Below are 14816 nucleotides of genomic sequence, written 5' to 3' on the forward strand. Positions count from 1 at the left end.
CATACAGGAATAAAATAGTTTGTATCAGCTAACAAATGTACAAAGAACAAAAAGAGACTCTGAAAACCTGTTATACTAAAAAAAAAAAAAAACCACACACAAAAAACCAAAACCAAACCCCAACAAATTAAAGTTGAAGTGGTTGTTCATGCAAGAAGTGTCATCTTCCATTTCCGGTTGAAATTTACTCGTCAATACCTGCCCAAGAAATATTCTTATATACAACTAAGATACTACGTAGTATCTTGGGATACAGTCTAGGGAGATAAGCTATCATAATAAAATTGCTAATATACAAAATTAAACAGGTTACCAATTTTATCTTATAAACCTCTTAGGCAAATAAAAGACCTTTTTTTTGTTAAGACACACATTCAAATTTCTACATCACCCTCTCAAGTAGCTTATAAAAGTTCTACACAGATCAGGCTGATACATGCATCCATTCAATGTAAGAACCTTATCTAGTACAGAGATGCCTCTGAAGAAGTGTATTGTGAAATTCTACTTGCTTAAAATTTGCATCGTAAGTAGCACGTATGAAAACCTGAAGCATTTCTATTGTTTCCCACAAGTTCTCCAAGCAAAAACTGTAAGACTGGTCACATGCTATGCTTTTCACAAGATGCGTCATGCCATAATTTCTTAAATTAAGCATAGTCTACTGAACATAGGCCAACCAACACAAGTCTCTGTATACACTATAATCCTTTCAGACACAATGTAGCAAGAATGAAGCGGAAGAAGGTTGCAGATAGAGCACCAGATTACATAGTCACAAAAAGGTACAAAATTGCATTTATGCAGCTGTGTTTGCACAGTATGTTTTAAAAGAAAGAATAACACAAGTAAGAGATGCCTCTAAATAAGTGAAGATGGATTCTTTTCTGGAGATGGAACCTAGTTTAGCTATGTTGATCAAAAACATAACAACAAACCACACCACTCCTAACATTGTAATTATATCACTACAAAAATAAAAAAGACATCAAGCTCAAGAGCCTCCTCTAGCTAGTAAAGATACAGAGGCCAGTGATACTTTTTGGTTACAATGCATAACTAAAAACAGACCAGAGCATTACAGTAGTACCAGCTCATTATCAAATTGCATTAGCCATAAACCAAGGATCGCATTGTAAGCAGGGGAGGCCCTAGTCAGGTTCTGGGTATCTCCCTCTAATAGCTTCAGGGCCATAGTCCAACCAGGCTCCAAGTGACTTGGCTTTGAGCAGGATTTGAATGCTTTCAATAACTGCTAATATTAGAAGGTGCCACAGATGTTCAGTATTTCTTGTGATCTGCTCCTCAATGGAGAAAAGAAGTCTACACCAATGTAGGTCCGATTCAGATAAAATGAGAAAAACAACCTTCCTATGCAAGTCTGGGAAGAGCTGGCTGAGCGTAGACTCCTTGTGGAGATGGAACAACTCCTGAGTCCGTGCTGCAGTGAACCTGACCGCAGCTATCCTCACCTCCCCCTCCACTAAATTCACTCATTCAGCCCCACTGCTAACCAAAACTTAGTGTCTAATACTCTGTCACAGGACTACTGCAACCAGCAACAACTGCATACTTTGCTCTGCTCTCTGCTTCACACTGCAAGCATAGGTGAAAGTCTCACTGCCCAACATGAGGAACCAGCAAAAGTACCTTCTGCTTATGTTTTGATGGCAATGTAGGTGAAAGATCCCAACATAAATGCAAAACCCACAAAATTCCTTAACATGTAGAGCTTTTTGTTACTGTTATGGAAATAATGAGGCAGTTGTTCTACATACATAGCTTAACGTCCACATTATAACTTCAAATCTTGCATGGATAAAGAGTAGGCCCATCTTTACGCTGGAACAGAGTGTGACAACAGTTTAGTCCTCCAAGCTGAAAGTGGGTCCACACAACTAGTTGCCTAACTCACCACCACAATTTTTTTTTTTTTATTAGAGCAGACTTTCTGAGGTGCCTGAAGCAGTTGATCAATGTTTTTTTTAGAGCTGACACCAAAAAAGGCCACACAAAGTAAAGAGGAAAAGGAACAAATGGAGAAAAATAGTCAGGAAAAAAAAAAAGTAAAGCTATTTAATCCCCTCCCCCCTCTGGTTAATACAAAAACATACTCTCAGTTTCCAAGGCTTATTAAATTTATTGTTCTCCGAGTGGTTGGCCTTCCACAAAACAGCCTGTAGCAGTCACAGAGGTTAATGCAAGCACTTCAAAAAGTAGAGAATAGCCAGTTTTGTCTGGATATAAGTTTACAAAGGAAAAAAAAAATCTAAGAAACAGCTCCAGGCTTTCAAGGAGCTACAAGGCTGCACTTGACACACATCAAGTTTATTATCAGTGTTTCATTAACTAGGTTCTTAAAGAGAAGTCTGCCTACTATTTCTTCCACATAAGGACTCATTTTCTACTCACTCTCTGTTATTTGAATTCAGGAAGGTAAGCGTAAAACATTTTTGGGGGTATAAAGCTGAATAAACCAAAATAAATTTAAGTTACATGGACACAAGAATATGAAAGTATAAATTCAAGGTATTTCTGGTTCAGTTAATTTCACTGTCATAAAAGGAAAAGTCAGCCACTGCATGCAGCTCTCACCTCAACATGGCAAGTCTTTAAATCAGTTCACTAAGAAGAGCATCGTCAGAGATTCTGTTGTGTTTGATGAACTTCTCTTGAAAGCCTACATCCGTGAGCACCTCATGTGAAGACATTAGAGTCAAGATTCTGACTCCAAATACTTCCTGATCGCACCTGATATCAGTTACGAACAGGGATAGCCAGAAGATGCCTACCCATTACTGCCCGATCTGCAGCTTTGCAGCACTCCACGGCGAAGGAAGGGGAACCAGTTCACAGCAGAGCGCTCAAAGCAGCAAGACTAGAACAGTGGGATGTCAACAAGACTGGAGCCATGGGATGTGCTCGTTCCGCTCTCACACTGCTAGGCTGAAAAGACCAGGTAAGCAGGTACCACACTAAAACAAAGCCGTCTGCTCGTTACCCGGCCGTGCCACAGGGTTCGACTGCAGGGGAGTTCAAACACCGGCCACGACCCCATCCTGAGGTGCGCGCCTGCGATACAAGCTCTCGCAGACGAATGCAGCCAGTATTCATTAAAGAGCCATAAACGCTACACCCGAATACCAGCTGCCCGGGCGCCCGGCTGAACCCGCCCGCGGTAGCAATTTAGTTCATTCAAGCGTGCCCTAAGCTCCAGCATTTAGGAAAAAAACAGCGACCCGGGTCACAGCTTTAGAAACCTAATAGCAGCCAAATGAGCGGGGCCCGGCCGCTTTATCGCCCTTTAACAGCCCGGCGGGCCGGGCCGGGCAGCGCGGCCGGACCCTCCTGCCCCCCGCCCTGGGGCTGCCCCGCCGGTGCTCACCTGACCCCCGCACACCGCCCCCGCCGCTCGGGAACGTGTCCGCCGGTGCGGGTCGGGAACCTACCAGGTAATCCATGTACCGGGGAGGCGCCGGGCGCCGCGCTGCCGAGTTCTCCGGAGGGGCCGCGGTTGCCCGCCCGGCTGACAGCGGCGCTGGGCCGGCCGGAGCTCCTCCGCCGCGGGGAGGGCGCGCAGAGCGGGGAGGCGCGGGGGGCTCGGCGGAGCGGGGCCGGGAGAGCGCGGGCGCTGCCCCGGCGACGCTGTCAGGGCGCGCTGCCGCCCGCACGGCGCGGCGGGGAGGGGAGGGAGGGAGGGAGGGAGGGGAAGGGAGAGGAGAGAAGAGGAGAGGAGGGACGGCGGGGCCGGGCGGGCGGCGGAGGGAGGGACGCGCCGTCAGCTGATCGCACACGTGGGGCCGCGGGGAGCGCGCCCTTAAAGGGGTAGGCGCGCCCGGGAGGCGGGACCGCAGTGGGAGGGGGTCTGGGATTCCTTGTAGAGAGTCCAGAGTAGGGCAGCGGAGCTGGTGAAGAGGCTGGAGCACATAAGGAGCCTCATAGCCTTCACAGCCTCATAAGGAGCGGCTGAGGGAGCTAGGGGTGTTTAGCGTGGAGAAAACGAGGCTCATGGGAGACCTTATCGCTCTCTATAACTCCCTGAAAGGAAGATGTAGAGAGGGGCCTGGGCAACCAGTGTTCTCCCAGGCAACCAGTGAGAGGACGAGTGGAAATAGCCTTATGCTGCACCACGGGAGGTTTAGCTTAGACATTAGGAAGAATTTCTTCACAGAATTCCTTCTTAGACATTGCAATGGGCTGCCCAGGGAGGTGGTGGAGTCACTGTCTCTGGAGGTGTTTAAGAATAAAGACTGGACGTGGTCTTTAAGAAAAGACAGTGCTATGGTCTAGTTGACACGGTGGTGGTTCGGTCAAAGGTTGGACTCGATGATCTCAGAGGTCTTTGCCAACCTAATTGGTTCTGTGATAATTCCCCCAAGCTCCTGTGAAAGCAGTGCTCATGTACTGCAGGCTGACATCTGGACATGGAGGCTTTCCCACAAATGTACAGTGTTAGCAGGAATGCCTGACTTCCTGGAAAAATAGAAGGAAACTTCTAAACAGGTATGATGGTGGTACAGGAAATCTAGAAACGAGGCATCAACTGACAGATGAGGAAGAAAAAAAACTGTAATAAAAAGAATGGTGAAAGCAAGTAAGGAGCTAGGAGAAAAGAGGCGTAAATGAAGAGCCAAGAGCAAATGGGAGTAAGTATTTGTAAGGATGTTGGTAAGCAGTTGGCCTAGACCTAATAAACGGGGGTGGGGAAAGGGCAATTAAAATTGCTGCTCTGATTTTTGTAATTACTAAAGTCTGTTGTCAACAGTTTCAGTTACAACATCCAGGCAGTGCTGGTAAGGTGTTCCCCTTGTCTGCCCAAAAAAGCATCTTGTTCTTGTCAATGGATAATTATTTTCCTCATGCATCTAGTCTAGAAAAAACTTCTTTCCTTTGACAGTCCTTACTTTACTTTGGGAGTCAGTATCAAATACAGGTAGATAGCAAATTGAATTTAATTTAGGTGACCGCAAATGATTTTATTTTTTTTTAACTTTCGATCATTAAGAAATTTGCTACTTTAGTATTTTAATAGCTAACAAGTAGAAAGAGGCCCTTCCTGCTATTCAGTATTTTGACTGTTTTCCATGTAGCCATAGCCATTGCTGGCAACTGTCTGCTGATCACAGGATGTCATTTTGACAGTGGGAACTACAGGGTAAAGACTACTTTAGCCCTTGCAGAGGTGGCTAAAGTAGGCCTCTCAATAATGTAATAAGGGAGATGCAAGAAACTCTGATTTCACTGTCCTTCTGCCATCACACATGATCTTTAACATTTTGCATTGCTTTCCTCTTAACCTTTGGAACTCTTTATTTCTTCTTTTTAGCAGCAATAATACATCACTCTGGAGACTTGCTGCCTTAGGTGCTTCTCTAAATGAAGGGTGACTGGAAGGGAATCTATAGGAGAACATCAAGAACAAGCGGATATTTCTCAAGTAACTCCTATGAGAGTAATAGGAAAGAACTGAGATAATTGAGCAGAAAATAGAATCCATGTGCAGAGAGTTGCTGCAGAGAGGATGTTGTAATGGGAAATGAACTGACTTTCATTGAAACAAAGGAGATTTAGGCCAGATACTGGAAAACACTTTATTGGGAAGGATATTTGAGCATGGACAGACACCATGACTAAAAGTAGTAGAATTTCTGAAAGTAGCCTTGGGTTATATCAACCTTTCTGAAATGCAGTTTAGTTAGCACTGATTTACAACTGGAGAAAATTAATTAGAAGACCTCCTGTTTTATATGAATCTGATAGTTGTGATTATGAAGATGCAGCGTGTTGATACATCCAAAGAAAAATGTTTATTCCCAAATGATTATTTTATACATGCAATTTTCTTTTTAGCTTAGAAATAAGACCTTGTGAGCTGAACAGAACATCAGTTAACAAAACCAAAAAATTTCTCATATATACACTGAAAATCTCACAAACTTGATCAAGAGAGAAGCCAAGCCAGGCCTAAACTTATGTATTAGTCATTCTGTTTATTGTAAACACTTGAGTCTTTTGGCCATTGTGTAGCTTTATGGCACATTCATTTTATTACATAAAGTGAAGATTAACATTGAACAATAGCAGAATGTAAGCAGAATACAAGTCCTGTAACACATGCCTTCTAGCCTACATAGCAGTCATGTAGGATTTCTTTCATCTGAAAACAAGTTCAATTTAATATTGGAATATGTACCTAATGCAGTGTTAGTTATCTTCATAAAGAAGCTTGTCAGCAGGAACTTGCATGTCAAGATAGAAGGGACAAGATCAAAGTGTTTTAATGGAACAAAATTTCATGTGTTGACTATGAGGTAGTAAGTCTGGTTCCAAAAATGGAAGCGAGCTTATTCACAGAAGCACAGGTGTATATTCAGTGAAATCCTGTTGCAAAAATAATTTTCTGTAAACTTGTGTGAAAAGTAATCAATCTGGGACTCAGACTTTGACCCTGAGAAGTGCTGAGCACAATATTTTATCATCTATTGCTTATGTCAGTGCAATTTAATGAGTTTGAACATTTTAACACAAGATTACCACCTGACAAATTGAAGGTTTTATAGCACTAGCAGTTAACAAACTCTGAAAGTGGAATTGACATAAAAATGTATTGGTTACTTAGTAGATATTAGTAAAATGGGAATTTAAAATGAATATGCCTATTTCCAAACTTTGGTGGAATTAATGTGGGTTTTTTTCAGAATTGTATTGCCAGCTGTATAGATACAAGTTGTCCGAGTAAGCATTATCTTGGAAAACAACTTGAGGGACAGGCATACTGTAGAACACCTTTTAGTCATATTGTTTTAATTTCTAGTCTTATCAGTTAAATAGATTCTGTCAAGATAATACTTATGTAGAAGTCCTGATGAAAGCAGTGCTATTCATTCAGTATCAGTACATAGGAACAGTATGACCAGTGTTTGCACATCATGGTTTGAGTGACCAGAACACTGGATGTTTTATAAAAGGTGCCCTAAAGCAAAAAGACTTAACAGTGTATCAGGGACTGAGACATTCTAAACCACTTTACCACATCAGAATAATTTAATTCATTAAGAGAACAAAGTGCATGGTATGTTTGTTCTCATCTTGCTCTCCACATCCCACCCAATTTTAATAAATTAGGGGAAAGGCAATTGACTTTCTTTATTATTAGCAAGAAGATGGTTGTGCTAATCATCAGGTTTTACTGATATAAGGAGCCCTGATAGCCCTGGTAAGGAAAATTAATTAACAAAGGGAGGAGGATAATATATTACCCTTCTAATTAAAGTTGAGAAACAAACAATTATCTTTGAAAGTACTGAAATAAGCTACCTCTGCTCTTCTTACAACATTAGTTTTCCATGGTACAATGTTTTTATAGCAGGCATACACAAACTCTCAGCTTGGCAAGACATAGGATAGTTAACAGCAGAAAAGCAAAACATAATTTGTAGTTTTATGCTAATACCATATACTTACTCTGGAAAAATAAAATCTGTAGAGGAAAACCTCATGTAAAAATGTGGTTCTCTTGACTCAGGATATTCATACCAAATCCTACCAAATCCCTTTACTGGGTATGGCTAGAAATTTAGAATTGGATGCCTAAAAAAGTACAAATTGTGGGTAGTTCAAAAATACAAATTATGTGATAAAACGGTCTCTAACTTCACTGGCAGAGCAGACAAGAAGCTGGACCAGATAGGAACTTAAGACTAGGTAGAAAAGTTCTGAGTTAAACAGCTGGAAAACTGATAGGAAAAATTATTTGAATGGTCTAATGGCAATAGCTTTTTAAGCATACATTGTAACGATAAATGTGTGTGGCCAATTGTGACCAAAATTATTTCCTAGAAAGATCCAGAAAGGCATAAAAATGGAAAAAAAAAAAATCTGGACAGAGAAATGAAAGAATGGGTGTTTTACAAGGAGAGTTTGAGCATTAAATAGAGGCCAAGAGCAGTCAGCAGTTATATTTGCAGCTCAAATGTCGGCAAGTGACTTGGAGCCCGCTGTTAATCAAACTCATGTGACTTTCAGGGAAAGGGAGAAGGTGCTCTGAGTAAATAATGCTTGAAGCAATTTGCAGCTCTTTATCTGATATATTGACAAATGTCAGCATGCAGAGATACTGTAGCCAAAGGTGAAGGAACGCTATGAGAGAAGCAAAACCTCTCCATCAAAAATCTTTTCCTCTTTCTCTTTCCTTTGATGCTTTGCTGCCTTCTGGCATTTTGGTCACCATGTGTGCTATGGTTAGATATTTTTTTTCTATAAAAGAACACATGGGTATGAAAGCAAGCAAACAGATTTTGAAAAGGCTTTTTCACCTGTTCTCCCTTTTCTTGTTTCCAGAAATATTTGGCTGACCTTTAGGTAACCTTACTGGCAAAATAACAACAGGCAGTCTAAGACCAAAGATTAATGATAGAACAAGGTCAAAAGTAAAAACCAGTTTCAGACTGTAGTTATGCTGATATAAATTTAGTATAATTTTAATGAATTTAATTAATTTGAACCTATAGGATATGAATAAATATTACAGTTGATTTTATACAGGGTATTTACTCCTCCCTGTGTGCCCAAAATGTTACTGTTGGTAAAGTAATGCAAGAAGATTTGCATGAGGAAATTTGAATAGATTATATTGCCAAGCAGGCTGGAATTTACATATGATATTTTTACATTTCTGTATCACCCCTCTAAAGTTGGTAGTGATGTAGACTCATTTTTCATTTCATGAGTCTTCTATGTAAGGTCTTTAAACAGTGCTATAGCAAAACAATAGCAATCAAAACAATAATTTAGAGTCCTCGTTCTATACTGGTAACCTTGTTTGAGCTATTAGCTGAATTTGAAGACTAAGTGATCATAGATATTGGCCTTAGTAGCAGGGGTTCTGTGTTTAAGAAACTGAGGAATTTTGAAGCCCTAGATTTAGGATCTTAGGGTTTCTTCTCATATATACATAAGAAAACATTTGAATTCTTAGTTTGGTTTCTTTTTTGTGAAATGGAAAAAATAATGGGTTTCTATAGCAAGATGTGGAGATTTAAAAAAAAAACCAGCCCACAGTTGTGATCCGGTTAACTCTCTACTTGTGGCACTGTAGAAACTTCAAGAGATTGATTAGAAGTTGTACCTTCATGTTCCTGCTGAGAATCAACAAGGAGACAAACCCTAAAAAAATATAATCCCATTTCACATTATATCTGGTTTTCTGGGATGAACTGAACCTTTGGATTTTTTTAACTTTGGTGTGGTACATTTTATGAGGACTACAGTTTTGCTTTTTGTTCATAAAAAGCATTTGTTTCTAATATTGTTTACAGAGTATTCAAATATTTATCTCTCGTGTTCAGATTGTTTTTTCTTTTTACTGAATGCATATACAAATAAAAGCAATACAGTTAGACTCTGTGGTCTTTGCTCTGGTGTCAACATGTTTCCATCTGTAGCTTTTTCCTTTGTTTCCATTATGAGAGCTTTGTTAGCCTAGAATTACACTTGTGTTCCAAATTTACCCCTAAAAAACTTTAAAGACACAATATTCTGTCTCTTTCCAACTATAAAATGGGCTGGGTTTGGATCTAGTTCTTAAAGCCTTCCACCTTCCTATTTGGGCTTAGAAAATTCTTCTTATTTTCAGAAGTTTTCAATTCATAGTCTTGTTAGGGTGTGAAAAAAATGCCATTTCATTAGTAAAAGAAAATATAACTTATGACCTACATAATGCCTCTGTTGTGTTTGGAGATTAACAGTGGCCATCCCACAGGTCTGCCTGGCCAACAGAGAGGGAGGTGGTGCCTCAAGTAAAGCTGTACGGGAAGCTGGAACCTCGGTCTGACTGCTGCCAGCATTAGTCCTCTTCATTCTAAAGGAGCACATATGAATTGGTGAGAAGAAATATGAGGTCTCCAAGCAAATGAAAGAACAGATAATTCTGAAACAAAAGAAATTGCAATTTGCATATGACCTTACATAATATCTAAAGTGTTTCATATTTATATTAAAAGTGTTATCCCATCTTATATACTTTAGTTGTGTCTTCGTTAACAGTCATGTCTTCCCAAGAAGTCAGTGTGACTACAAACCCATACAACTAAACTTTGCCTGAAGTCTAAATATAGCATATATTAAGAATATGGTCAGCAAAGCCTTGCAGCTATATGTGGAGATGACCATTTCATCTCTTGCTGGAAATAATGAACACCGGATACAAGGTCTTAGTGGTTCACGTTTTTCTATGGTTTAGCTTACGTTGTTTCTGAGTCTTGAATGAAAAGCAAAATGCCTTTTAGCAGAAAGAATAAAACAAATGCTCAAGATGAGGAAGAAATAACTTGTTGGTATTGAAAAACCTTAGTGTCAGGTTTTAGCCTCATCTAGGCAGTACAGTAAGAAGACGAAGGAAAAAGTAGCAACACATGCTTTACACTTTGAACTCCAGTTACCAGTTCACACAAAAGTAATTCTTTTATTCATGTTAGCCAATTTAAGCTATGCAGGCATGTGAACACAAGTTATAATAAAACCTGCATTTTGCTATCCAGCATATCCTTAGGAGTTCTTATTTTCTTCTCTTTCTCTTATCTTAAAGTTCTACTGACTAAAGTGGGCTTATATACCTTACTGCATATTCCTGATGGAGTAAAGTATGTAACTAATGATAAGGCACACATACCAACACAGAGCTGAAACAGGACTAAAAAGCAATATCAGAGCATAAAGACTATAAGCAAAATCTGAGGTATAGCTATCAGTGCCTCAAGAAATTATAACAAGCCTTGAACAATACCTATGAAGAATCTTATGTCAAACAGACATGTTTACCGAAAGAATTGTAGTTCAGCCACTTTTTAAAGATAAGCAATAGGGAAATGTGGTATCAACTGCAGATGATTTTAAGGAATTCCCATTTAATTGAAAAGCAAGAAAACAGGGCCAAGGTACTAATTCTTGAGGGGAGAAAATAGATATAGTAAGTAAGGAGACAGTGTGAATTTAAAACAGCAAGTTAATTAGGGAGTCTTAGAAACAAATTGTATCTCTCCAAAGAGTTTCTTTCAATTGTAGCTGTTCCCGAGGCTTTTTGTGATGTTTTGGTAGGTACAGTTCTACCTATCAGGTAATAAAAGTTTGAAACAATGATACACTGAAAGAATCCTAGTAAACCAACTTCATGTTCCCCCACTAAGACAGCAGATATTTTTTACCTGGATACTTCAGAAAATAATGCTACACTAGAAGATACATCTGGAAGAAGGAAAGCAAATATGTATAACAAAGTGTTGTTTCTTTTTCAGTTTCACTAATTTCTCTGTACTGAAGCTATTGAATAAATAACTTGTGTTTTTAAATCACTCAACTCTCTCCCTGGTTTCCAAAAACAGCTCACATACACAAATCTGAATGGGATCTTCACTGTAGGAATAACAAGAACTGAAAGTAATCCAAATGTTTTTGAAGCAGCATTCCTTCTAGGTTTGGGAGCTTCCACTTAAATACCTGTATAACCACCTCCACCTTCACATGAACTGCTCTTGGAAGATTAACATGTGGAATATAATTGCAGAGGTATTCAGGATCAGTTATATTACTTTCTCTATCAAGTGGTTTGGTTGACTGCTGGCTAGTGTATAAATGCTGTAATTCAAACAGTGATTTCAGTCCTGGGCCCATTTACATGGAATAGGTTATGTCAAAGCATGTTTCTAAAGTTGTGATGAGTAATTAAGGTTGAACAGAACAGGCTGTTAAGCTTACCACCTTATAAGAGCTTATTCAAAAGATGCTTAAGCATATTCTTCAATTACCAGTAAGTTCAAAAGACCTTAGTCCAAATTTTTATAGAAGCACGTATGAAAAACATTCTTCTTAATTTTTTTTTTCTTAATTCAACTTTACCTTGGAAATCCACAGGTCAATTTTTCACTATTTGTTTTATATCACAGATTATTCAGAAACTGTTCTGATAGTGTGAGTGAAAATGAGAAAGGAACCCTATGCAAAATGAATGATCTTCATAATGAGAATGGTTGCCTATTCTGAAATCACAGGTAGAAATCTATTTAAAAACATGAACAGTATTTGCATCCAGTATTTGCATCTTCAGCATAATTTTCATCATTATAACAATAGCAAGAACATCATCTCTTTGAAAGACTGCACCTTCTGTCTCAGGAAAAGCAGAAAAGCCTTTAACCCAGTACTTGATTTGAAGAGCTAATTCATGTTCCTAATAAAATCACTTTTTTCAATAGGTGCAAGACAGTGGCTACCTGACTTTCATATAAACAGTTTCAGAGGTTTTCTTTGTAACTGAATGGGATTTTCATAGGCCTTATGTATTGATTTGTACAGCTATGCAGACTTGAAAGAAAAATACAGCTCTTGAATTCTGGCTACCCAGAGAAGTGCATACGCCATCTGTGGCTGAGAGGGAAATGTAAAGCAAACAACTGAAGTAGCTTAGATGTGTTTGTCCAATCAAAACTAAACTCTAAAGGCAAATGTGGTGATATAATTACTTGTCACATAGCTAGCGCATCCATCAAAATATGTGTTTTGCACTTTGAAGCTGACCATGTAGCCTGTGTGTTTTAGGAATACATATTTTATCTTCAAACTTGGGCTAAATTAGCATGACGAGATCTGCCACCATTACTCTCTGCATGGAAGATTTTTTAATGAGAGAAAACAAGACATCATCTGTTGGGAGATAGGCAGCTGACCCTGAAATGCCATTGCTCTGACAGCTCTCTCTACTGATCTTGTTCCTGGTCCAGAAGATACTTCCAGTAATACTGTTCAGAATGACTGTAAACCACAATTCAAGAGTGAGAACAGATTATAACAGCACATAGTGAGGCTTCCGAATCCTTTAAACATAGGCAAATGGCAACAAGTATCGGAATAAACTGAGATATAACAGTGGAATTCTGCCTGTTTAAGTCCTTTGTCTTAGAGAATTCCATAGCAGGAAAAAAATTAAAATTTTGCGTCTCAAACCAGAATGGACACCTGAAAGGGGTCAGAGGCAGAATTTTATTAAGTCTCAGAAGGTCAAGATTAATCTGGAATACATGGGGGGAAAAAATCAGTATTCAGTTCTGCTGTGGTGGTGAAGTGGCAATGCTCAACAAGTGTATTTGAGGGGTTTGTTCCTTAGAACTGATTGAAAGCAGGGAAAGAGGAACTGGGAGTGGGTTTAGGGAGTTCCAGTGGGAAGGGTGACTGGAGAAAGTCAGATCTGTGGAAAGGAGTGAGATTATAGAAAAATGAAGGAGAAGGATGAGGGAAATTCTGGAGCTTTGCAGAGTCTCTCCACACACTCACTAGCCCTCATGTCTTCAGATGACAGGACACTGCCTCCTCCACTTCCCAGTAGCCTTTCCTCCCACAACAGTCCACTCCCACCTTAAAACCTAGAGGTCTTTTCTTCCCTACTCTTGCTCCCGTTGAGTGGCTTTCAGGTCCCACTATCGCTGGAGGATGCAGTCACTTGACTCTGTGTGGATGGGGCAGGGGAGGGACAGCCAAAAGTGAGCAGGCAGGTTGTTGCCAGCTCGCACACTGACAGCCCACACTTCACACACACCAGCTTAACCCCCAGCAAGATCTTGCAAAACAAGTATCAAAGTCACATACTTTTGTTTACTTTGGCTGTGCCTGGAAGTTAAACTTGCCTATTGCCACTTGTATTGGTGGGATTCCACAGATTTCAGCTGATTTCTATGAGTAAAAATTGAATGGCTTGTTAGCAAGCCCCAGTTTTCCTTGGGTGCCTGGAGGAAGGTCAAGGAAGTCTCTAATGCCCACTGCTGCCTTTCACAGAGCTTTCTGGATGCTGGTGGTACTTGGGCAGCAGTTTTAAGATGCCTCCATCAGTTGCTAAAATATATAATAATATATAAATTGTTTATGTTCTTCTTTATTTCTCCCTGTAGAATAAAACTCTTGAGAAATGTTTCTTCCCATCCTAAGCAAGGAAAAATAATAATGACAGAACCCTTTGGGAAAAACTGTTTAGCAACAGTTAAGGACTTTATTGACTGAACCTGCTATTTAAACAATTCAATTCTGCTTATGTGGGCTATGTAAAATTAGGTGTAGAAAACGACTAAAGGCAAAGCCTATTATATTAATTATTAATAAATTAATATTTATATATTATTAATATATTACCCTTATATATTAACTAAGAAACTGAGTCTTTTTAAGAGTGTGAAACATATCTAATGATTTGTTTATAAAAAGCATGGACTAAGGTTTATTGCAGTTTAACAAATGAACTGCTGCTTCTTTGCCCTGGGGAACAGCAGATGGTCACTGACAGGGAAGGATTCAGTCCAGGAAGAGCAGAGTGTGCTGTCAGTGGCTTGCTTTTTTTTCCTGGGAAGAGGTACCAAATTAATAGAGATGTTAACTGACAATTATATTAAATGTGAACTTGCTCTTACTATGGCCAAGGGCAGGTCTGCATTAACTGCTTTTGTCTGAGATAATCACATTTAGTCACTGTATTTAAAAACAGTGAATTACTGCATTAAAAAGTTCATTTAGTATTTTTTAACTAGAGGAATTCAAAGGGACAATGGAGGTGGCAAACATCTGATTTTAAATATCAGCAAGGAACCCTAAAACAGCTGTTCTGTTCACAGGCACAAGAAGTTGTTGAATCCAGGTATTTCTCAGCATTCCTTATCACTGCCACTCATTTTCCAGGGTCTGTTAAACTGCTTTGAGACTCAGGATGGGGAAACATGATTTCTGTCAGGATAAGGCTCCCTCCTGACAAACTTTGTGCAAAGGTCTGTATCAGTAAACAT

The 14816-nt window shown here is 39.6% G+C and overlaps 1 protein-coding gene and 1 long non-coding RNA gene across 10 annotated transcripts in view; one reads left to right on the forward strand and one right to left on the reverse strand.

Annotated features, from left to right (window-relative positions):
* ARL15 (ADP ribosylation factor like GTPase 15) overlaps positions 1-14816 on the reverse strand; it is a 260768-nt gene that overhangs the window by 218384 nt on the left and 27568 nt on the right. For 5 of the 9 annotated variants that reach the window (XM_064642700.1, XM_064642705.1, XM_064642706.1 and 2 more), the window contains one exon: positions 9715-9859. The exons of 1 other annotated variant lie outside the window; for it this stretch is intronic. In XM_064642700.1, coding sequence (XP_064498770.1) covers positions 9715-9859 — 145 coding nt within the window. Of the gene's footprint in view, positions 1-3449; positions 3867-9714; positions 9860-14816 lie in introns of those variants that run through there. 3 more of the 9 variants (XM_064642709.1, XM_064642708.1, XM_064642710.1) reach the window with 2 other exon arrangements.
* LOC135407567 (uncharacterized) lies at positions 3959-10016 on the forward strand. The gene is made up of 2 exons (XR_010426928.1): positions 3959-4503; positions 9761-10016. It is a non-coding gene; the product is annotated as an uncharacterized LOC135407567 (long non-coding RNA).

This window comes from Pseudopipra pipra, chromosome Z (genome assembly GCF_036250125.1).
Source record: "Pseudopipra pipra isolate bDixPip1 chromosome Z, bDixPip1.hap1, whole genome shotgun sequence".
Classification (NCBI taxonomy): domain Eukaryota; kingdom Metazoa; phylum Chordata; class Aves; order Passeriformes; family Pipridae; genus Pseudopipra; species Pseudopipra pipra.